At 41.1% G+C, this 23895-nt stretch overlaps 1 protein-coding gene across 2 annotated transcripts in view; it reads right to left on the reverse strand.

The window, feature by feature from the left end:
* The window catches only part of UBE2Q2 (ubiquitin conjugating enzyme E2 Q2), a 78986-nt gene that overhangs the window by 14830 nt on the left and 40261 nt on the right, over positions 1 to 23895 (reverse strand). For both annotated transcript variants that reach the window (XM_034783123.1, XM_034783124.1), the window contains exons 3-6: positions 21041 to 21145; positions 16961 to 17017; positions 14515 to 14655; positions 1506 to 1590 (exon numbers count right to left, since the gene is read on the reverse strand). In XM_034783123.1, the coding sequence (XP_034639014.1) occupies positions 1506 to 1590; positions 14515 to 14655; positions 16961 to 17017; positions 21041 to 21145 (388 nt within the window). The remainder of the gene's footprint in view (positions 1 to 1505; positions 1591 to 14514; positions 14656 to 16960; positions 17018 to 21040; positions 21146 to 23895) is intronic.

Raw genomic sequence — 23895 nt, forward strand, 5'->3', positions numbered from 1 at the left:
AAGCGCACTCCATGACTTAATGCAGATAAGAGAAAATGGCCTAACTGTAGATTCTTCTCAGCCCCACTGACTAGTCTCTACTGGCTTGAAGGGGTAATCTGAACAAAAAGACAGTGATGGATCGTGTCACAAAATGAACACTCAACAATAGCAGGCAGCATGAGATTAGCACTATTCTGTATGATCAGATCTGTATTTCAAACCAGATAAATATAGGAAATCCACAATAACGTTAAAGTAAATATTCTGAAATGGAACTGAGACAGTCTCAGACTGGTCGTCTGTCTTGTTCAGTTTTGTCCTTTCTTAAATATAAATTAAAATACCAAAGCCACTGAATGAGGGTCAGGCACATTAAAATAAGAAAACTGGCACAGTAACTCAAAATAGGACAGGCAAAATGCAGAGAACGCCTTTAGACAAATCAGAGCAGCAATCATTCTTTTTAATTTACTTGAGAACAAGGCTGCCTATCCTGACAGCTGGGACAGGCATTTTCCTGTCAGACAAGCAAATCCAAAGACTTTTGATCAGGAATTCCCCCTATTCCCACCCTGACATGTACCTGTACTCTTGTCCCTTGTGTGGGCAAGAAATAAGACATTAGGGCTGAGCCAGTATGGCTATGTTCTGCTCAGGAAGTTACAGCAGATGAATCTACTATAACAACTATATTATAAAACTTCTACTCACTACAGAAAACGACCAGACAACACAATCCACTCACCCCACTGTTGTGCTATTTCAGGCAATTTCTATATACGGTGTAAAGAGGATAGCCAGCCTTTATCTGACTAAGCTAATCTATTGGGATAAATGATGAACACTTGTTTACAAAATAAACATACAACCATGGTTTTTCAATAGTTTCAGTAGCTGAAAGGGCAGGACGTGTATGTGCAACACTGTATGCATACAGAAACTGAGCATCAGAGAGTATTATCAAAGGAGAACTGATAGATAAAAATATGGCTAAGACTAAATCTCACTTATTGCATTCAATAGAACAGGGCTTTTGAATCAAGTGCAATCCCTTGTGTGGCAGGAATATTTAAATTGCTTCAAATGTAACATGCAGTACCACATGACCAGGACAGCACTGCAAGATTTTTGCCCTATGTACCTGGGGTGGGAGGGCTAGATCCCAAGAGATGCTGAAAAACCACAATTCCCACTAAAGTCAATGTGATCTGTGGTGTTCAGCATCACCTCTAGACGGCACTCAAGCGGTTATATTAATGCTACTACTGTTAACATGAAATTTTATGTAGCAAAGAAGCCAGGTTAGAAAAATATGAAAGCCAGAAAAAAAAAAATTTTTGCAGGTGGAATGCTTAAAGAAAATTCAAGTAATTCAACTTCAAAATCTGAAGCGAAGATTAAAAAAAAAAAATGCACATAATGAAATAAAGTACAAAACAAAGAGCTATTAGCAGAAGATATTTACCAAGAGATAAAAAGCTTCTGACTTGCATTTCTAAGGAGAGAAATGTAGAGCACCTTACCTGTTTTATAACTCTGTGATCTGTATATATCCCTGAGCTCTTTCATAAGTCGATCTGAAGCCTGGACTGACCCAGACACTGCACCCTAAAATTAAAAAACAGGCAACAGTTAACAGCTTCATTTGTATTACTAATGCTAAAAAAAACCCAAAACTGTATACTCTCAAAGTCTATGCAACTCTATTAAGGTACCACAAAATGGTAGAGTATATTAAATGTCAGGGTGTCCCCCTCCCCCCTGCTCCTGCATCCCACTTACCCCATCTTCTATAGAGCAGGGGCAACACAAGACAGAGGGAGCTTCCAGGCAGCAGCAGCTGCAGCTTCGGTATGGTCTCAGTTTGCTGATCTAATTAACAAGGCAGTGTACTTCTGACCCCACTCTTCATACTTAAAGGGGAATGCACATCTCTCTCTCTCACTCACACACACAGGGTGTGTGTCTCGTTCTGCCCTCCCTACTTTCTTGCTGCCTTGTACAGTAGAGTGTGAGAGTTAACCCTTGAGGGGTCGGCCAATTGCTAGTTCATCATTTAGCAGTAAGGCATTCCCTGGAAATATCCTATCCTCTGACTCCTCCACCTCAACCAAGCTTCACAATCATCATCACTGTGTACCAGTATTAAATTGTTTGTTTAAAACTTAGAGCACACGCGCGAGAGTGTAAAATATAGTCTTTTGTCTGGTGAAAATTTTTTCCCAGGAACCTAACCCCCTCATTTACATAAATTCTTATGGGGAAATTGGATTCGCTTAACATCGTTTCGCTTAAAGTCGCATTTTTCAGGAACATAACTAGAACGTTAAGTGAGGAGTTACTGTACCATTGGACCTCTGTGAGTACGAGTTCTGATCATGACATGCAGGAAATTATCTTTCCCCTTCTTCCCACTGACAAGTTCTTATAACTCAACTGAACTGATTTTGCTCAGAGTTCTAAAAAGAATTAATCTTTGATTCAAGATCAAGCACTGAAAATTTCTGCACAAAAGGAATTTTGAAGTTTATGAACAACTAAGAGAAGAGGCCACCCCACAGAAAGTTGTCTGTTAAAGTGAGGCAATGTAGTAGAAGATGTAGATATACACACGCATGTGCGCCTTGCGTTGAAGTACAATTCATAAAATAAAGTAAAAGCAGTTTATTGTAGTTTAAGTACTCTTAAGTTTATAAATGCTGTGATTTAAGTACTCTTCCTTTTCTCAATTAGTTGTTTTTTTGTCCTCCAGACCCCCAATGTTTACCCAGAAAACTGTGAAGTTTGTTTTTTTGCACCCAATTTTCACGCATTTTTAAAAAATTTGTAACAAACATCAATCAATTCCCAGGAAATCATAAAGACCAAACACTGAATTCTGCGAAGCCTATCTTTATTTTATAATTTCAATGGATATCATAAATACTTATTTTTAAGCATGTTTTTCTATTTTTATCTATTTAAATGTTCAGTTACGGGAAATTATAGGATGGTGGTAAAATAATTGTCAACCCCCATTGTTTTGTGACAGTAGATGTTGAGATTAAAAAAGTTAAAGCTTTTAACAACGATAAACACAAATTGTCAACATCACATGTCAAAATATACAAACTATATTATATCCTTAAATCAAACTTCAACAAGTTCTTAGGCAGCGTAAAAAAAAAAAAGCTGCTTATCTGTAAATTTCTTTTATCAATGGGAATATATTTTGTCGGTTTGTGTGTACAGTGAAATATACTGATAATCTGTCCTTCCAAGCCTACCTATACAGTATAGCCGTAAAGCACTTGTAGTGTAGACATGGCTCTTGTCTTTCAACCCAATCTATTATATTGTACCAGTGAACACATCAGATGAAGAAAATGCAGGGGCTCTGTAAAATTGCCCATAAATGTAACTGTTAATTCCCCTTTTCAGAAGTAATCAGCTCCTTAGAAAAGGGCTGCTAAGATTATGCAAAGTGTATTGTATTATTGCTCACTTCAGACACACAGGAATGACATTTCAGATTCTTGCCTAGATTTACAAACCTGATACCTCATTTGAACTCCTCAATTCTTGTCCCAGGAAATTGGAGAGAACCCCTTACATTAAATGTCAGATGAGTTTGGATATATACATCTCTAATGATGAGTTCATTAGAAAAGTACCCCATATACTCATTCATAAACCAAATTTTTTTAGTAAAAAAGGGAAGCACCAGAGAAGGGGGTCGGCTTATGAATGGGTACAGAGAGGGAGAGGTGGGACACAGCCCCTCCCCTCAACAGAGGGAGCAAGGAGAGGCAGCACAGCCAGCAGAGCCAGAAGGGAGGAGGCGGGGCCAGAGTCTCTCCGCTTCTGGCCACGCTGCTCTCCCCCCAGCCTCCAAAGCAGCTGCAGCTCCGGGGCTGGCAGGCTGCAGCCGCACCGCTTGGCCCCACCCCCCCAGAGCAGGCTGTGGCTGCGCTGCCCGGTCTGGCCCACCGGAGCAGCTCCAGCCAGGCCAGAGACATCCTCCCCTGGCTCTCCCCAGATAAGGTGGGAAGGGATGGGATGGGGAGAGTGTGGGGGTCCCGGGCTAGGGCTGGGGTTATGTGGGGAGTGGTCACAGAGGTTACTCCCCTGACTCCCAGTTTCTCCCCCCAAAAATGTTTCCACACCAGCTGCTGTCCTGGCCCGACAGGGTAAGCAGCTGGTGCGCCGGAACAATTTGTTTACTTAGGTTTACCTCCGTGCCTGCGGATGCTGGAGGTAAACAAACCATCTCGGCCCACCAGCAGCTTATACTGATGGCCCGGGAGCCAAAGTTTGCTGACCCCTGAATTATAAGGTCGGCTTATAAACAGGTTATAAAAATTTTCCATTTTTACTTATCCATCCTGTGGGGGTCCGCTTATAAATGATGAGCTTATGATGAGCTTATGATCAAGTATATATGGTATGAACCTCTATATGAAGCTAAGGCAAACTTACCACAACAATTCAGTGAATTTAAAAAAAGATTGGGACTTATTTAGAAGCCTCTTCCTGAAACTGAGCACAAAGTGGGGGATAGTAAATAAAATGTGGTTTCACTCAATTTATATTTCCATTAATGAGAGCCAAGCATACAGGCACACTTTTCAGTTTATCAGTAGCTGAACTCAGATAACAGAAGTCTGATGGGATAATCTTTCTCTAGGAAATTGGCTGCTACCTAAAACTGAGAGAAATTAATGGTGTTTGAAGATCCAGAGGATGTGGGGGAAAGGAATAATGGTTGTGAGGTTTCACTCCATCTTCTTTATGAAAATATACTTATGATATGACTGACATAACAGAGATATACTTTATGCAAGATGGGTCTTGTAAGGTAGCATTGGAAAGGTTATGATTTACTGAATGTAATTATCCAATTTGTATGAATGTATCATTCATGTATCTAAAGTTAAAAATATGGACTATGTAACAATTACAACTGGGTGTGTATTGGGAAGACATCCACCAGACGACAGGCCATCAAATCTGATGAGCCATCAGAAAGGAACAAAACCATGAAAATACTAATTTCTCTCCCTCCTGGGAGGCATCAGGGACAACTGTGACACTACAAGGTCAGGTGGTCTCATTATCTGATATTAAACATTACCTGGGACTTTTTGTAACTTTCCCCTGGAAGGGAAGGGGGAGGAGGGTTAAGTTTGGAAAACAAATAGGATTTACATAAGGCAGGAATCCTTTAAGGATGGGGAGAAAGGCAAATAGGACTTCTCCTCTCCATGGCCTGTCTGCCCGAGAGGAGAAACTGCTAAAGCTACCTGAAGAGAAGGCAGAGTGGAGTCCAGCCTGAGACAAGGGTCCAATCTGAAAAGAAATATAACTGGAACTCTAAACTACAGAAACTTTGCAACCTGTCTAAAATAATAATATGGGTAAGAAATTACATTTTGTAATCTGTTTCTTAAGTATATTGAGCTTAGCTTGCATACTTTGTTTTATTTGTTCAGTAAACTGCTTTGTTCTGTCTTTTATCTCTTATATTCACTTAAAATTCACCTTTTGTAGTTAATGAACAAAACAAATTTTATTATTTAACCCAGTTTCTAGAATTTCTAACTGGGGGGGGCAGGGGGAGAGTCGTGCACATCTCTCTTCACCGTGAGGAAGAGAGCAAATTTTATGAGCTTGCACTGTACAAGTATTTCTCTACAGTACAAGACAGTAGTATTTTGGGTTTGTCTCCCAACAGGGGTGGGCACATGAGTGCTGGGGGAGCCATCTCACACAGAGCTGATTTCAGTCTGTAGCTGCAGTGGGATGCGGCCCTACGTGCGTGTATGTGCTGCAAGAAGCCAGAGAGCTTGATTCAGCAAAGCAGTAAGAGGGAAGGAACCCAGGCTGATTGAGCAGGGGAGGCTCAGTTAAACCACAGCACATCAGGTGGCAGCTCACCCATCACAATGGCTTCCTTACTTTGGGTGAAAAAGACAAATTTGAAAACTCAAAAGCCACACCTGGTAATGTTAGCATTTTTCCCGGTCCTTTCTCTCCCACTAAACACAAAATGTGTAGAGCAGGGATGGGCAAACTTTTGGGAGCGAGGGCCACATCTGGGTGGGGAAATTGTATGCAGGACCATGAATGTAGGGCTGGGGCAGGGGGATGGTGTGCAAGGTGTGGGAGGGGGTGCGGTGTGCAGGAAGGGGCTCAAGGCAAGGGGTTGGGGTGCAGGAGGGGTTCATGGTGCAGGCTCTGGCCCGGTGATGCTTACCTCGAGCGGCACCGGGGTGGCAGCGGCACGCAGTGGGGCCAAGCATGTCCGGTAGTGGCTCCTGGGGGTAGGGTAGGCGGCTACACTGCGTGCTGCCCTCGCCTGTGGGTACCACCCCTGAAGCTCCCATTGGCCGCAGTTCCCTGTTCCCGGCCACTGGGAGCTGCAGGGGTGGTGCCTGCAGGCGAGGGCAGCACACGGAGCCCTCTGTCCCCCCCATCCCCCAGGGGCCGCAGGGACGTGGTGCCAGGCACTTCTGGAAGCAGCACGGGGCCAGGGCAAGTCAAGGAGCCTGCCTTAGCCCTGCTACACCATGGGGCTGGCAATCCTGCAGGCTGGACTGAAAGCCTTGACAGGCCAGAGCCGGCCCGCAGGCCATAGTTTGCCCTCCCCTGGTGTAGAGGCTAGAATACATGCAAACAGTCAGGATAAATATGTAAAACTCAAACTTTAATGTCTTTAAACTTTTAAATGATAACCAGAATTCAAAGCAAAACCTAGAAAAAGAGGAACTTCATGTTTACCTAGCACTCCACTTAAGACCAAATTTATTATCAGCATAAAACATCTATGTAGTGTAAGGTATGGATTTTAACATTCAGTATTTTCCTGTACTTGAGTGGTTTATCCTGATTTTTCACCAGAGTTTTGGACTAAACAGCTTTTGTAAAACCCAGGAGCTTTTCAGGTAAAAAAGGTAAAAAACAAACCCAAAGGGCTTATAGATGGCAAAGCATTCCTCCCATGAATGCAGAGAGCTAGTAACCCTCCTCCTGTGTGTGGAACAAGCGACACAAGCAAAAGTACTGGGAGCTCTTGCTGGCACCGCTATGTCTGTCAGGGAACACAGCTTTTCGCAGCCCTGACAGATACAGCTATGTCAACAGAAGTCCATAGTGTAGACATAGCCAAAGGGTATTACTCTTGGGCCATCCATCTTAGCATTCCATTGGATCTGCATACACAAACTGAAATTCCACTCATTTTTCTTAATACATAGGACTTGTGAAATATGGTCTGCAATTAGGCATGTAGGCAGAGGCTCCGCTGAAGCTCTGTCTCCTTTCATTTGGTTTGCACAGGTACACAATAAGGAGGCAATACTTCAAAAGGAACCATGGTTCACTGTCCAGGTAAAAAGGGGTTTTTCCAACTCCTCCTCCCCCCTTACAAATACCCTCCTCTTCTGGTCACCCATGGAGGAAGGGCACAAGTCCCTCTGCTGACCTGGTCAGACCCTCCCTGTTTCCTAGATGGACCAGGTAAACCTTCTGGGTGCGTTGTGGAGGGGGGAGAGGGAAGGGAAGCCTTTACAGTGGCAACTGACTACTTGTCTCCATTAAGCCAGACAAAGACCCCACCCCTTAATATGCAATGGGGGCATTCTGCAGTAGCCTTTGCCTCACTAGTTGATGTAACTGGGCAGAGAAGAGTTCTATTGCTGTTTCGCAGTTGCACATGGATGGAATTTTAAAGATACAGCTTCTATATGGAATCTCTAGTGGGTATTAGATGAAAGTTCAGACTGCAAAATGAAGCACTCAAGTCTGTAAATGCAAAAGTTAAGGTTGTCTGTGCAACCTGAACTCACAAGGGGACAGAGTTGTGATACAGGGTTGGGTGGTTTAATAGGTGTTGGTTGAGAGGAGCACTACCTCATGTGCTGCAGAATAGGAACAATATATAGTGAATGAGAGGGGATCATCAGGAAGTGCAACGTCCACATAGGCCACACACTGAACGAGACAGCTTTTTCATATTTATCCTTTATCTTCCCAGAGCACAATCTAACTATTATCTTTAAGGTGATTTTTCTTTAGAGCATCTTAGTTCTGTCATGTTCATTTTTCAGATGTACAGGAACATGAACAGGAAGAGGAGGAGCAAAAAAACAGCTGGCCATTTAATATTTAAGTGACAGCTGTTGAAGGGGGGGTGTCTTGAAGTTTACACAGGCAAGGTAAGCTAAGAGTACGATCTTTTAAAGAGTTGTTAATTAAGCTTTTCTTGTTCAAAAAAAATCAGAAGAAGAAGTTAGGTCAGGTGGACATGGTACAAAGGAAGCATGTTATAGAATGTGCCACTGCCAATGCTCTTTGCAAATGAGATACTGTTGCAACAAGAGGAACTTGAATTGCTCATTTATGAGGACACATTTGATATAGTTGCTATAACGGAAACTGGGGGGGGGGGGGGGGGAGAGGGGGGGATGCTCCCCATGATTGAAAGGGGGGGGGAAAAAAAACAGTGGTTATAACCTATTTAGGAAGGATCGAGTGGGCAAAAGAGGAAGGGAGTGGCCCTCTATGTCAAAAATGGCATTCCCTGTTTCTGAGTGAGTCACTGATAAGCGTTCAAGATCACTTTTATTCCAAGTTATGTATCAATGTCCCACAGATAAAATACAAGATGGGTATTAGCTGGTGTCTACTACAGACCTCAAAAATCACACCCGAGAACAGTAATACCAGCACCTTATGCACCTACTATATCTAGAACATCAGGGAAAGAAAGCTGCATGATCATGGGAACTTCAATTTGAGTAACACATGCTGGAAGTCACATGTTGACAGTACTCAAACATCCTTGGAATTTCTAAATACTATATATGACAATTTCCTAACTCAAGAAGTGTTGCATCCAGCACAATGGAATTCTATATTAGATCTCATCTAGACAGATAAAAAAGGAACTGATCACAGAACTAAAAAGTAATGGTAGCTTAGGTACAAGTGATCATGACTTGATTTAAATTTATAATGTGCAAAGATAAAGTCCAGAACAGCAATATATAGATAGTTGGTATTCTAAAAGAGCCAATTTCACAAAGCTGAAAACAAAGGGACAGAGAATTTAAATCAGAAAAACGTGAATGATCATTGGAAATTGTTTAAGAATACTTTACTAGATGCCAAAAAAGCCACAATCCCAAAATCAAGGAAGGAGATCATACTGGTTAAAAACCGATCTGGTTTAGAGGGGAAGAGAAGGCAACTATAAAAAAATAATATACAATATATCAAAACAAGTAGAAGAAAACGGAAGTTGATAGTAATGAATATAAATCAGAAGCTAGGAATTGTAGAAAAATTGATAAGGGAAGCAAAGAGACAAGGAGAAATCTATGGTCAGAAGAGGTAAAGGACAATAAGGATTTTTTTTTAAAGTACAACAGGAACAAAAAGTCATAAGAATGGTATTCGTCCACTGCTAGATGATTATGGTCCAATTACAACTAGTAATGCAGAAAAGGGAGATGTTCAATAAATATGTCCACTATATGTAAATGATGGTTTCTCTGTAACTTGAAGTCTTTAAATCATGATTTGAGGACTTCAGTAACTGAGCCAGAGGTTAGGGGTCTATTACAGGAGTGGGTGGGTGAGAAGGTCAGACTAAATGATCTAATCTTAAAGTCTAGGAGTCTGTGTAGTAATATAAAGTGGATAACACTTTCCATTCCACTAGTATCTCAGGAAGATTTTAAACAGCAGCTACTAAACTTAGTTTAAAAATCAGCAGGTTCAGATCGCCAGCTTTTTCAATACTCTTGGATGCAAGTTGAGGTGCTTGCTTGGACCATTAATGCTGATTTTCAATAAGTTCCAGAAGACTGGAAGAAAGCTAATGTTGGGGAAACAGGATGACCCAAAGTAATTATAGGCCTGTCAGTCTGACATTGATGCTCAGCAAGATAACAGAGCAGCTGATACAGGACTTGATTAATACAGAATTAAAAGGAAGGTGATATAATTAATGCCCATCAACGTGGGTTTATGGAAGCTAGATATCAAACTCACTGGTTATCTTTTTTATGATAATATTACAAGTTTGGGTGATAAAATAGTATTAAATGAAACACACTTAGATTTGTGTAGGCATTGACTTGGTACCACATGACATTTGACTAAAAGACTATAACTATATAAAATTAACATGGCACATATTAAATGGATTAAAAACTGGCAGCTGATATATTTCAAAATGTAACTGTAAACAGGGAATCAAACAGATGCGATTCCAGTGGGATCCCACAAGGATTGGTTTCTGGCCCCATGCTATTTAACATTTTTAATCGATGACCTGGAACAAAACGAAGTAACTAATAAAGTTTGAGGATGACACAAAAATTGGGGAGTAGTAAATAAGAGGACAGGGCACTGATGCAGAGCAATCTGGATCACTTGGTATTCTGGGCACAAAACCAATATGCATTTTAAATATGGCTAAATATAAATGCATACATATAGGAACAAAGAATATAGGACATACAGTATTTACACAATGGGGGACTATCCTGGAAAGCAGTGACTCTGAAAAAGATTGAGGTCGTGGTGGATAAACAACTGAACACAAGCTCTCAGTGCAATGCTGTGACCCAAAAGAACTAATGCAACCCTTGAATGCATGAACAGGGGAAACTCTAGCAGGAGTAGACAGGTTATTTAATTTCTATATTTGACATTAATGTGACTGCTGATGGAATGCTGTGTCCAGTTCTGGTGTCCACAATTCAAGAAGCATGTTAAACAATTGGAGAAGTTACAGAGAAGAGCCATGAGAAAGATTAAGGGCTTAGAAAACATGCCTTATAAGGAAAGACTCAAAGAGCTCAAACTATTTTGCTTACAGAGAAGGTGAACTGATAATAGTGTACAAGTACCTACATGAGGAACAGATATTTAATAATATACTCTCCAATCTAACAGAGAAAGGTACAACATGATCCAGTGGCTGGAAGTTGAAGCTAGACAAATTCTGATGGGAAATAATATGTATTTTTTTAAACAGTGAAGGTAATTAACCACTGGAACAACTTACCAAGGATTGTGGCGGACTCTCCATCACTGACAATTTTTAAATCAAGATTGAATGTTTCTCTAAAAAGATCTGCTCAGGGAATTGTTTTGGGGAAGTTCTATGACCTATGTTATACAGGAAGTCAGACTAGATGATCATGATGGTGGTCTCTTCTGGCTTTGGAATCTATCAATCTATGAAAAACAGCACAAAGCAACCAGAGAAACTCTGGATTCCAATACCCACTTGGTGCTGTGCTGACTGTCAGAAAGCCCTTACTAAATTAAACTGCAGAGAAACTTGAAACATAAAATACGGGTGGACTGGTACAGAGTTTTATTTGGAATCCCAAATAAAACTAGTTATAGTTATCATCTGCCTCCTCCTTGTAACATTAAATTATTTCTAATTTGAATGTTTGATGGGTATTAAAAATGTGATTCCTTTTTCTAATTCCATCTGTACTTGTTTGTTTTGCCATCCTCTGAAGAAGATAAAGTGAACAGTGATTGTGTAAAAACAAGGTAGGAATTTGGGATTTGCCTTTGTGCCTCAATGCACTGAGAGAATTCTCCATCATACTGTGCTATAAGAAAAGAAAGCCTAATGCCAAAGAATTTAGAGTCAAAGTTCATTTTTTCTTAGTATGTAGGGCACATTGCACACCATTTTAGAATCAACATTCTGCTATGGTTCCACCATCTGCTGTCTAGTAGTGCAGCAGTGGACATTAATGCAAGTATGAGATTAATTAATGCAAGTTCTCTTTTGCTCAGTGGTGGATCTGTAGCTTTCAGATCTCAACTCCGAAGGAACAAAATCTTAAGGCATTTAACCAGAACAGGAGCTACTATTTCTGGTGACCCACACAAATACTGTGGCTCCTTACAGGAGTTGAATACACCATTCCCTGGGCTCAGATGACCTTGTTGATGCTGGTGCATAAACAAGAGTGTGTTGGCATGAGAAAAAGCTATTATGTAAGTTGAAGCTGCTGCTGTGGAACCACCCCCTCTCCCCCCCCCCAAAAAAAACACCAAACCAAACCAAAAAAAACAACACAGCAATGTTCATTTCAGCTCCAAAAGAGAGAAGAGGAAAGCCAACGTTTGCCAAATGGAAGTACAAAATCTGTAAGGAAAGAAAATTCACAGCTTAACCATAAAGAATAAAATTAACACTACGGGGCCTATTTTCAACTCCATTTAATTTCCACGGAGAGAGTGACTGGATTGTGTCACCTCACACTGCTGTGCAAGTTTGTTTTTTTAATTACAATTACTGTACCATCATCATGAGATCATGAATTTTAGATATACATATTCCTTTAAGTGGTGTCTATCCTGAAGCTCTAAGTGGTTGTACACAGTTTAAAAAAAAAGAAGAACTCAAGCTTTAAATGGTCAAGTCCTTGGATGGCAAAAGCAGAGTCCAGTTTGACTTGTTTTAAAGATCGAAAGTTAGGGATAACATTCTGAACTGCATAACTTTCTGATCCAAGAACCTGAAGTCAGAGTATGGGAATATAGAAGAATCACTCAACAAAAAGCACAGTGCCCTCTATTCAGCCACTCTATTTCCTTCAATCCACCACCTTAAGAAAAGCACAACTCAGAATGCTCCACCAGGCTTAACAAATTCAACCAGTGTCAGACTGATGCAGGGACAGGAGCAGTTCTAGTTGAGGAACCTTCATGGTGGATATCCTGCAACTGAATCACTCCATTTTGGAAAAGCAGGGTGCAGTGCCTCCACTTATTTTAAACTGTGATGGTACTGAACAGGAAGAAGCTGTCTCAAGTAGCCAGATCCTAAACTATCTAGGGCTTCATTGGTGTCACAGGCTAACAAATCGCAAGAAAAGCTTAAAATAGATCTGGATATGTCCCAGGCCCAGCTACGGAGATTGTATTATTGGTTCCAGTCATAAGCAGCACTTTTTGTCCAATATTTTCATTCTAGACAGATGACCGTCTCCAAATACTCACATCTACTGAAATACCAACAGCAAATTAAAGATTCTTTATGAGTGGGACAGTCATGATAAAGATTTAGGGACAACACAGCTGGAGTATGTAGAAGGTCCTCAAAAAAGCATTAAAGAAGATACTATATTGAACCAACTATATTTTATTTTATAGCAATCATGCCGTGGTCTCTAATCTAATTTCCATTTCTTTAGCAGGAGTCTTGGTTCCAGGAATAGAAGGTTTCAAAAGCTGTTTTATTTGAATCACCTCAATTTAAAAATCAAGAAAAAAAAAAAAATCTTGATCTGGAGATGTTATGCTAATTTTTAGTAAGAAAAGAAACTCCCCCATAAAAAGAACTGTCTATTTCATTAACAGGTCAGAGAATTCCCTCCCAGAATGAGCCTGTGGGAGATGGAAGATTATTTGGCAGACAGTGTGATTCACTACATGAAGTTCCCAAGCCTCTGAGGAGAAGATAGATGATACAAGGCTAAGCAGTGCTTTTACTGCTATATTTTCTGGGGATATTTCTGCTGGCTTTCCAAAGGATGATACTGTAGATAACTGCTCCCAGTTCTGCCTCCTGAAAGTAATACCTACAAAACTAACACCTCAACTGCACAGTGAAATTTCCGCCATCAGAAAGAAGGAAGGGGTTGTGCAGCCTACAGCTTGCCTTCTGTGGTTATCAAATAGATTTTGCTAGTAGTCAAGCTTCTTTGACATACTCTGTGCCAAAGTGGAGAGGGTGATAGGACTCCAGTTTTTTTTTTTTTTATTTTTAAATAAAGTACACAAATGTGTAAAAATACTTCAGAACGTGTAAAACTGCAAGTACTGACTGCATTAGAGATTACTGTACTTTGCCTTTTGTATCTTTAATTGTTCTAAAGAGGTATGAGCAACAGCTCTCGCTTAAAACCTAGCTGCTTCCTGTTGATCCTGCAGAGAAAACAGTCCTCCTATCAGAGGAGGCAAGTAGGAGACAGACTAGGGAGAAGGAAAACCAGCTAGCTAGATACCTCTGGCAAGAGGCCTAAGAAATGTTATGAAGTGTGAAAAATGGATTTGGTGTAAGTTTTTTCACTCTCACCAGTGTGAAAGTTGTTTTTCAGCTGAAATGCCAGAAATTCTTTGATCTACCTTACAAAACAATTTCAATTTAAATTGGCATTTTCCAGCTCAGATGAAAGAGGGCACGCCATGGAGCACTTTGAAGTTGTCACAGTGCCTCTCTGGAATCCAGGCTTCTAGCAAAACCCCTTCAGAGCGAAGGATTTTGAGAAGACATTAGGGTAGTGATCAGTTTGCTTTGGAGTTTTAGAAGTCTTTTACCAAACCAGCTTAACAGAGTTTAGCTTCTCCTCTTAAGTTTCATGGCTTGAGGCTTCTTTTCCTAATACATGGTAGAAGTCAGCTACAATGTTTGCATACGCAGTAGCAACATTTATTTGCTAGATATATGTAGCACTGGGTTCTGCTGCAGTGTAAGTGTATTAAGTCAAATACCTAGGTACAACTTACATTTAGGTGGTCTTGTCTTTGATTCTTTCTGATTTTTTCTAAAATTGCAAGGTTCTCTTTTTCAATGCCTTCATCCTCAGATTTCTTTCCATCAACAGGCTCTTCCTCCTTCATGTCATAGTGATCTAGGTCTTCAATGTCCTACAAGATGGAGGAAAATTCACTGAAACATATGAACTGCAAAGTCCAGTTAGCACAAAAGATTGCTCTCCATGCTGGGGTTTCTGGGGCATAGATGGTGTACGGTGAAGAGTACCAAATTAATTAGTCATCTTTTGATGCTACTTTTATTTTGCCTCGACTTTGCTATCACCATTAACAGGACAGTCTCTGTAATTTAGGGAGGCTGTGTGATTGTACACAAGGCTCACACTCATCTACACTTCTGCTGGCAGAGACTTTGGTGGCAAAAAGGCATCGCTGTGGGAAGGGGAGGTTGCAGTTTACCAGTCCACTGAGACAAGTAGAAAACGGGGGTCTAGAACACCTCTGAAGGGAGCAGAGGGAAAGTGACCAGAGAAGCTGGAAATGAACCTGTCTAGAGCATCCTCTACAGAATCTTAATTGCAACTTTCCACTTCCATAGTAGTAGAAGTTTTACAACCGCTGAGTTTCTAATCCACATTCATGTTTGGCAAACATGAAAGACAGAAAAATAAAGTACATGTAGTTCACTATGTGAAGCTTTCAGCTGAAAGAGGCCAGAGAGAGCATCTGCATTACATGGACGTTAAAAAGGACAGAGGGGGTATATGTCACAGTTGAAGACATTAGACCTCAACTCAGATCTGGGTTCAAATACCAGTTATACAGTCATTCTGACCTTGGACAAGTCATTTAACCTCTGCGTTTTTAAAAAATAGTGGGGATAGTACTTCCCTACCTCAAAGGGTGTTGTGAAGCTAACATAATTATTTGTAAATTGTTCAAGTACTAGGATTATGAGGGCCATGCAAATACTTAGATAGGCAAGAGTTCATAGGTTACTAAAAAGCAGTATTTGCTCTAGGGTTCTTGTCCAAGTTTTTCCCTCCTGCCACTGTTGTGCTTCATTTGACCCCCTCAGATGACATCCTCATTGCTAAAAAAGGAGGCCGAATTTCAGTAACGCAAGTATACAGGATGTAACATACTTTGGAATCCTTCAATACAAAAATGAAGTGTTATTTCCCCAAGAGTACAGACTGGGAGTATAAACTATATGCTGGAAACCTTGAGGTTGTCAGAGACTACCTGAAAACTAGGAAAGGTTTTAGAAGTGTCTTCACTTACTTGGTACATTTGACAGCATTTTGTGTGCATTTCTCATCTGTGAGGTTCTTTCAGATGAGAGCAACATTTTTAAAAGGATATAATCATAAGCAGTGCTCTGGTATAATACCCCAAATTATATGGTTTTAAAATCTGGACTAGATTTCAAATGGATTATGTCTGACACTCATCTGTCTTCAGGGAAGCAATACATTGCTTCTATATAGCGAAGACAACCCTTTTGCCCGTATCGTTTGTACAGAAATACGGGGTTGGTTGAAAGCAAGCAAGTTTTAAGACACTTCTAGAAATGCTCCAACACTAGTTAATTCTGATCTACCTAGTAGCTGGCCACAGCAGACTCCTTTAGAGTTATTCCATTCCACAAGGTACATATATTTATTTAAGTTCTTTTTGAAAAAAAGTTGTATTAATTCTCTATTCCAAAAACAAAAGGGAACTGTATTTAATATCCTTTTTATTAAAAATATAAGTTTTAAGCCTGAGCAGTTCTTGTCTAATAAAACCTTTATATTGTTTAAACACAGACATTTGTTTCTCTTTGAGCCATTCTAGCATATTAGGGAAGTAATTTGAGGTGGGAGTTGCATATATGAAGGAGCTTATTAAAATTAGTATCATGTTGCTATACAATCATATTACCCACTTAAAGTTTGGTCTCTGCCATTTCACACTTTGCTCCACCTCTTCAATATATCTGAAGTTAAGTTTTTTTTTTTTTTAAATGGTTCAGCTGATTTAGAAGAGTTAGTGAACAAATTTACTCTCAACATGAAGCCTCAGTTCCAACTTGGGAAACTTTTTAAAACATAAACAAAGCCAGTTTATAAACTATTAGAAATAAGGGTTTACAATGCAAACTTGCTGATATGGCACAAGCTTTTTATATATATTGTTCGGACAAACAATGAACAGATGTCCATGTTTCAACACCCAAGAACCTCATTCTCAGCAGAATACTTTGAGAAACTATATTTTCGTGCATGAAGGGTTATCTGAGAATGCCAGCAAAGCTTTGAACTTTTTGGTCAACGTTCATACTGCAGCACTTTTCACAGGGCCATTTTTTGCCTAGAATATGTGCAATTTGTTTTCATTAGCAATCAAGGCAAGGATTGTGCAGCCTCTTGAACAAACATCAGATTTACAGCATAACAAATTCTCATACACATACTTCACCCATGTCTTCTTCCTCCTCCTCCTCTGACGTTACTTCTTCTGTCGTTCCATTCTGGAATACAAAATTAGGTTTCATGAATTGTATGGATTTTTTTTTTTTTTTGGCTTAGCATCACAGTAGCAGCTCTAGTATGCCAGGAAAGAAATGCAGTACATATGACATTTACATTTACCAAGATTCACATAGGACTGCAGCTTAATCTAAATGGATCAAACAGAAAGGTGATGCATGCCTAGTCTTATTTAATCCATTACCAGGAAAAGTGGTACAGATATATTTCTGTGCAAAGTCCAAGTTAAAATGCTGCCATGCCATTATTAGTTTAGCTACTGTAACATTAAATCTAGCAAAGTGGGAGCTTAAAAAGGATATGATACAAGGATAGCTATTTAAAGACATGGGTAACCTACTAAAATGAAATAGATAGCTTTCTGATGTCATGACAGTCATCTAGGTTTTCAGAACATTCAGAGTCCACATGGATATTATGATGGCCTCAATTAAGTCATGAGCTAACTAAAATCTGTTTACTTCTATAGTAAACAAATTGTGCAACAATATTATTGTAAGGTATTGACTGTGGTTTAGTTCAAATTTTTAATGAATTGTCGCATATTATATGGAACAGCAGGTTGAATCAATTCTTCAGTAACTTGCTGTAGATTATCTCAGGTTTGCCTTGAGCTTCCTAGTGTGACCAGAACTATTCAGTGAAACTACTTCCTTTTATGATGATCTAGTGACTTACAAGTCCATCCCAGAGTGGAGTTTCCTTTTCCTTGTGTGTAACTGGGGAAAGACAGATACACTATACAACTATAATCTTGCTCATTTTTGGTCACATTCCCGTTTAGTCATTACTATATTACTGTAAGTTATTTTACCACATGACAGTTTGCTGTTCTACAGGAGTTTAGAAGCCATGTTGTTATCTTAACACATACAAATAAAAAGAATATTCTCAGAGCCTATTACATATATTTAGGGCTCTACCAAATTCATGGCCATGAAAAATGCATCACGGACTGTGAAATCTGGTCTCCTCCCATGAAATCTGGTCTTTTGTGTGCTTTTACCCTACACTATACAGATTTCATGGGGGAGACCAGGGTTTCTCAAATTGAAGGCCCTGACACAAAAGGGAGTTGCAGGGATGGGTCGCAAGGTTATTTTAGAGGGGGTCACAGTATTGCCACCCTTATTTCTCCACTGCCTTCAGAACTGGGCAGCCGAAGAGCAGCAGCTGTTGGCTGGGTGCCCAGCTCTGAAGGCAGCGCCCTGACAGTGGCAGCACAGACATAAGAGAGGCAATACCATAACATGCCACCCTTACTTCTGCACTGCTGCCTTCAGAGCTGGGTGGTGTAGAGTGGCGGTTGCTGACTGAGGGCCCAGCTCTGCAGGCAGCAGCACAAAAGTAAGGGTGGGAATACCACACCATGCCATCCTTAATTCTACACTGCTGCTGGCGGTGGCTCTGCCTTCAGAGCTGGGCTCCTGGCCAGCAGCCACCACTCTCCAGCTCTGAAGGCAGCGCCACCACCAGCAGCAGTGCAGAAGTAAGGGTAACTGTACCGCACCCCCCGTCCCCCGCCACAACAACCTTGCAAGCCCCCTCCCCCCAATCCTTTTTGGGTCAGGACCCCTACAATTACAACACCATTACATTTCAGATTTAAATAGCTGAAAACACAAAAGGAGAAAGCCGTGTCAGATTTAGGCAAAGGCTCCGTGAGATAGGACCAAGATGTTATGTGCAGTACAAGGGGAAGTAGAAAAGTGACTCAAGTTGTGGTGGGCAATAGTCAGACAGACAAAATTAATCCAAATTATTTAACAAAATAAAAAGATTAGAATAGCTAAAGCAGAAGCCAGTTAGGCTGCCTAAGCAATTTGGCTATGAGGACCAGAAAGTGGAGTGGGTGAATTTTTGAAGCATCAGAGGAAAGAGCAACAGAATGGCACAGCCTGGATGTTTATGTATTTGGCTGGAGAAGGGAGGAGTTGAAAATTCCACGTAACAGGCCATGCTGACAGGGAGAATGGTGGGGTTAATTGTAACAAAGCATCTGGGAGGAAAGATATGCTCAGTTGAGGCCCTGGGGAGCCTGAGATAACAAAACCATCCAGGCAGAGATGTCTAAGACAGCTGGATGTGACATCCTAAGTGGAGAAGTACACTTGAGTAGACAGGCCCATGTGAGTGGAGTCTCTCCAGGTTCTATTCTTGGACCCCTCTTCCAGAGAAGGAGATGCCGCGAAAGAAACCACTGACAAAGTGGCTGGAGAGGGAAGAGGAGAACCAGGAAAGAACAGTAATGAAAGCCAAGAAAATGCAGGTTAAGAATCAATAGTATCAGAGGCACATGAGAGATCAAAGAGGACTGAACATAGGCCCCCTGTGACAGCCAGTGACATGAGCAAGTGACATCAGTTTCCATGAAATGGAGATGGTGGAAGGTAGATTACAGTAGATCCAGTGGTTTGAGGTGAGGAAGTTAATGCAGTGGTTGTAGGCAGACTGTTTAAGTTGAAAGATGAAGTAGAAGGGGGAGGCAATATATCAGTCGAGTCAAAGCTTTTGTTTTTAAGATGATGTGGCTTACCAAAGCTTATTTGACCCTGTCCATTCTGTGTACAAAGGAGACTTTTATGGTTTAAGATGAGAGGCTGGCTGTCAGAGGAGTATGAGTCGGAAGGGAATAGGTGAGAGATAAAGATTGGTGACTAGCAAAAGCAGGAGGGTAGGAATAAATGAAGATAACAAAATACAACTCTCTCCTTGAAGATGAAGAAGCATGTTAGACGAAAAGAGGGGACTGAGAAAGCAGTTGAAGATGGCAGACAGACAATGGATTCAATGAGGAAGTAGTAGAATCATTTGGGGAGCTAGACAGTAATGGCAAAAGATAAAGGGAAAGTTTGCATTGGCAGAAGTTCTCTAGATTTTTCTCCAGAGATTTCAGTGCCATGGGAGCCAATACGGGTCATGGCTGGAGCGAAGTACATTTGTGGAGAGGGGTAGCAGTGGCAGCAGTGCAGTGGGTGAAAATCAGATTGGGAGGACAGACTAGAGATGTGAAGGACAACAAGAACAGTGGAAAATTCAGCGATGTTGATGGTCTGAAAGTCACAAAAGAGAGTTGTGGGATGCTGATATATTGGCCTGAGATCAGGAATTCAGCAAGAGAGGTAATAGAGAGACCCGTGCTTAGTGAAGACTAGGTCCAAGGAATGGCTGTATTTTCATGTGACAGAGTTGAGTCAGGATTGAAGACTGAATGAGGTGGTGAGAGAGAAGGTAGAAGGCCAATGGGTCAGATGAGACAGTCAATATAATAATTAAAGTCACCATGGATAAGAGTAGATGACAGATGAAGAAGAGAGGGGAGCCAGGAGTTATGAGGCAGTAGATGACAGCTAAGTGGAAGGGAAACGGTGGGAGTTAATTTCGACAGATGAGCCCAAAGAATGGCAAATAGATAGGAGAAGAAAAACAAATAATAGAAAAGGCAATCACTATCAACATTCCTCTTGCTAGCTGCTTCAGGGCATGGGGTGATGGAGAAGGAATGTCCCTTGTTCACTAAGCACCTACGGATATATGCAGTAAAAGAATGAGTATAAAAATAGTTACTCAAAGTTGATCCAGAAGCATGGGAAAAAAGTCAAACAAACAATTGATGGAAAATATTCTACACGGGTTTTTTGAGTCCCCAAACTAAAATCTTGGGCCAAGTTCACAACTGACAGTCCAGAGGTTGTACACATGAACACTTCCCCACAACCTCTCTCTCACTGGGAATTGGGATGGGGGGTGGGGGAGGGGAAGGGGAGCTGTACATTTTTCTGCCAATGATAGAAAAGGTAAGTAAATCCTACAACAAAATTAAAAAGGAAGGACAGGTGCCTAAAGTTTTGGTATAAAGCAATTGGTATAAAGCAATATAAAGCAGTGTGTCCAAACACTGGCTACTTTAAGATCATTCCTTTCCTTCTTGCTACATATAATCTTGTTAGAATTAAAGAACAGGCTTTTAATTTCCATTAGATGTCTAGAACTTTTGGATTTACCTGTCCTGTTGGTAATGGCTGATCTAACATCTCAACATCTGGATGTTGAGGAAGGTTGTATAATCTGCAGAGGTCACATATCAATCGCTTCAGTTGTTGAAGAAGCTATAAACATTAAAAAAGACAAAAGTTTTATTTTAAACACAGTTTAACACATTTCCAAGTTTCTACACCGAAGATACTGAACATTCAGCCTGTCATTTTAACATGTAAGTACAGAACTAAGTCCACACAGTATTAAGTCCACAGAATAGTAACACGAGTAATTAAGTTTCAGACACTCATTTCTCTATAATGATCACACTCCTATAAATTCCTAAATCAGGAAACCACCAACATGGCAAGTCAACAATGGAAACTGTAAAAGTTTTCTGGGTTTCACAGCTCAAGTATCAAATTTGTGCCAGCAATGTCCATGAAGCTGCTCTACCCTAAGAGCAGTGAAATGGATTACATCTCAAGAGGCACAACCTATCTCCCAGCTTCCTGTCTTGGTGAAGTATGCTTTTTAAATATGAATGCAGCCTATTACCCCCACAGCCTGGAGCCATGGCCTTACCCTTTTCCAACCCACTTTGGGGAAACACACCCCTGGAGCAGTGGGAGCCAGCAGTCCCAGCATAAGCAATGAGACTGGCCCTTGTCCAGGGATAAGAGGAAGAGTAATCTCCTCTCCTCACACCTGTCCTCCTGTAATAGGCTCAGGCATAATCTCAGCCCAAAATTACTAGAACTATTGGATTCCAGTAGTTATTAGTGTGCTATTGATTACTGTACCTTGCAATAGAGCTATAATATGTAAATGAAGAGACTTCACATGGTCATGGTATCCACAGCATTGGCTGCAGAACTGGGGAGTGGGTGGTGCCACCGGGATCATGGTCTGACCACCTTTTGGCTGGGCCAAACTTTAGTGACAATGCGACTGGGTGGTGTTGCAACCATGTACATGGATTGCCACACCACTCAGATTTGCACCAGGTCACAACATTCATTAAAATTCACAGGGGGCAGGTGTAGGTATTCATGGCTCATGTCAGGCTGCTGATGGTGGAGGAAGGAGAAGTGGAGGGTCATGTGGGGGGCGGGGGAGGGGAGAAGATGCGAAACGGGAGGAGATCTATGCTTTTCCCCCCACTTCCCTGCATAGAATAAACTCCTTTATTTCTGCCTGTGAGGAATAGTGGCATTAATTTTGCCTCTTACCACTACACTTTAACTGTGCGCATGAATTCATTTCCATGATTACTAACATTCCAAACCTCTGAGCAACTCACAAAACACAAACAAACAAACACCCCACTATCACAAAATGTTTCCTTCCTTCCTTCCTCCTTTCCAAGCCCTCAAACAACATGAATTAGGCAAAGAAGCAGAGATTGCGGATTATATATTTGCTATATGATCAACAAGATCTATGCACTATAATACAGAAGATGAAGCCTGCAGATAGGGTTGCCTACCCTCCAGGATTGTCCTGCGGTCTCCAGGAATTAAGATAAATCTTTAATTAAAGATTAAATCATGTGACAAAACCTCCAGGAATATGGCCAACTAAAGTGGCAACCCTACCTGCAGGAGCTGGAGAGAAGATACTAAGTTGCAGCCAGGCATAGGTCTCCCTTCTACAAGATATGAGGAAAAAAGTTTTCCTGCCACTTTCAGAGTGCAAAACAAGATATCTGTTTACACAGGTCTTCCTGTAGTAGAAGCAGCTATTTTTAGGCCAGAAAGCCCCAATTCCCTTTAATTATTTCCCTTTAAGGAGGCAATCCAGCCTCATCAAGGGTACAGAAGAGATCATCAGTCAGGACAATACACATACTTCAATTCATTTATTTTGGTGTTTAGATGCCCTGGTGATTAGTAATTACATTTCTTTACATCGCTAGTCTTGGAATTGGCAACCATTTTAAAGATACAAGGCCTTATGATTAGCTGAGCTAGATACATTTACTTTATCCCACTGGAGCTGAAAATCCAGGTTTTCCAATGGCATAAAGCACTTGTTTCTAGCTCAAACTAGTAGCAAGACAGTGATTTTTAGGGACCTCTTAGCTGATTTTTAGGGACCTCTGTTCCAGCAGATAGCATGTCTGGCTCAACAAGGCAGGGTTCTGGAGTCCTAAGCTGACAAAGAAAACTGGCTCAGAGGTAGTTTCAGCACATCAGGTGACAGTCCCAAGGGGGTCTCTGTGACCGAACCCATCACAAGAGCTATGGAAATAGTGTACAATAGGCATCTCATAATGTGCTGCCCATAGACCCAGTTATCTCCTACCTTACCCCCTTCTTTCTGGATAGTACAAAATACTTAGCAATTCAATAACACATTCCCTCTGGAGCAGCTCAAATTCTGTCTCAACTGTCCTGTGAGGTATGCAAGTAACCTCATTTACGGAAAGAGAAACAGACATTAAAACTACTTGCTCTAGGTCACACAGAAAGGCTGCAGCAAAGCTGGGAACTGAACCCCAGTTGACATGTCAACCACAAGGCCATTCTTTCCCATCCAGTCTGGCTATTTCCAGGGTTTCCCTGCACCAATCGGTCTCAGACACTAGCTCCCCCTGCTAAGGGTCACCACCACCTTCCTTAAAACCAGTAAGGTTAGCAAGCCACAAATTCCCCAGCGGTCAGAACAATGTATAAAGATGCTGGCCAATTTTGTACTATAACCTGCCTGAATGCGCAGTGCTAAATCAGAGGATGCTACAGAAGGGGGGGTCTTACAGAACTCAGCACATGAGATAAAGACATGGCAGAAATAAGTCAGCCTTATGTACACAGCTTTAAAGGAGTTAAGGTAACGATGGTTGGGCCATCAAGTGGCAGGAGAATTTACCTTGCTGGCT

This window comes from Trachemys scripta, chromosome 10 (assembly GCF_013100865.1).
Source record: "Trachemys scripta elegans isolate TJP31775 chromosome 10, CAS_Tse_1.0, whole genome shotgun sequence".
Taxonomy (NCBI): domain Eukaryota; kingdom Metazoa; phylum Chordata; order Testudines; family Emydidae; genus Trachemys; species Trachemys scripta.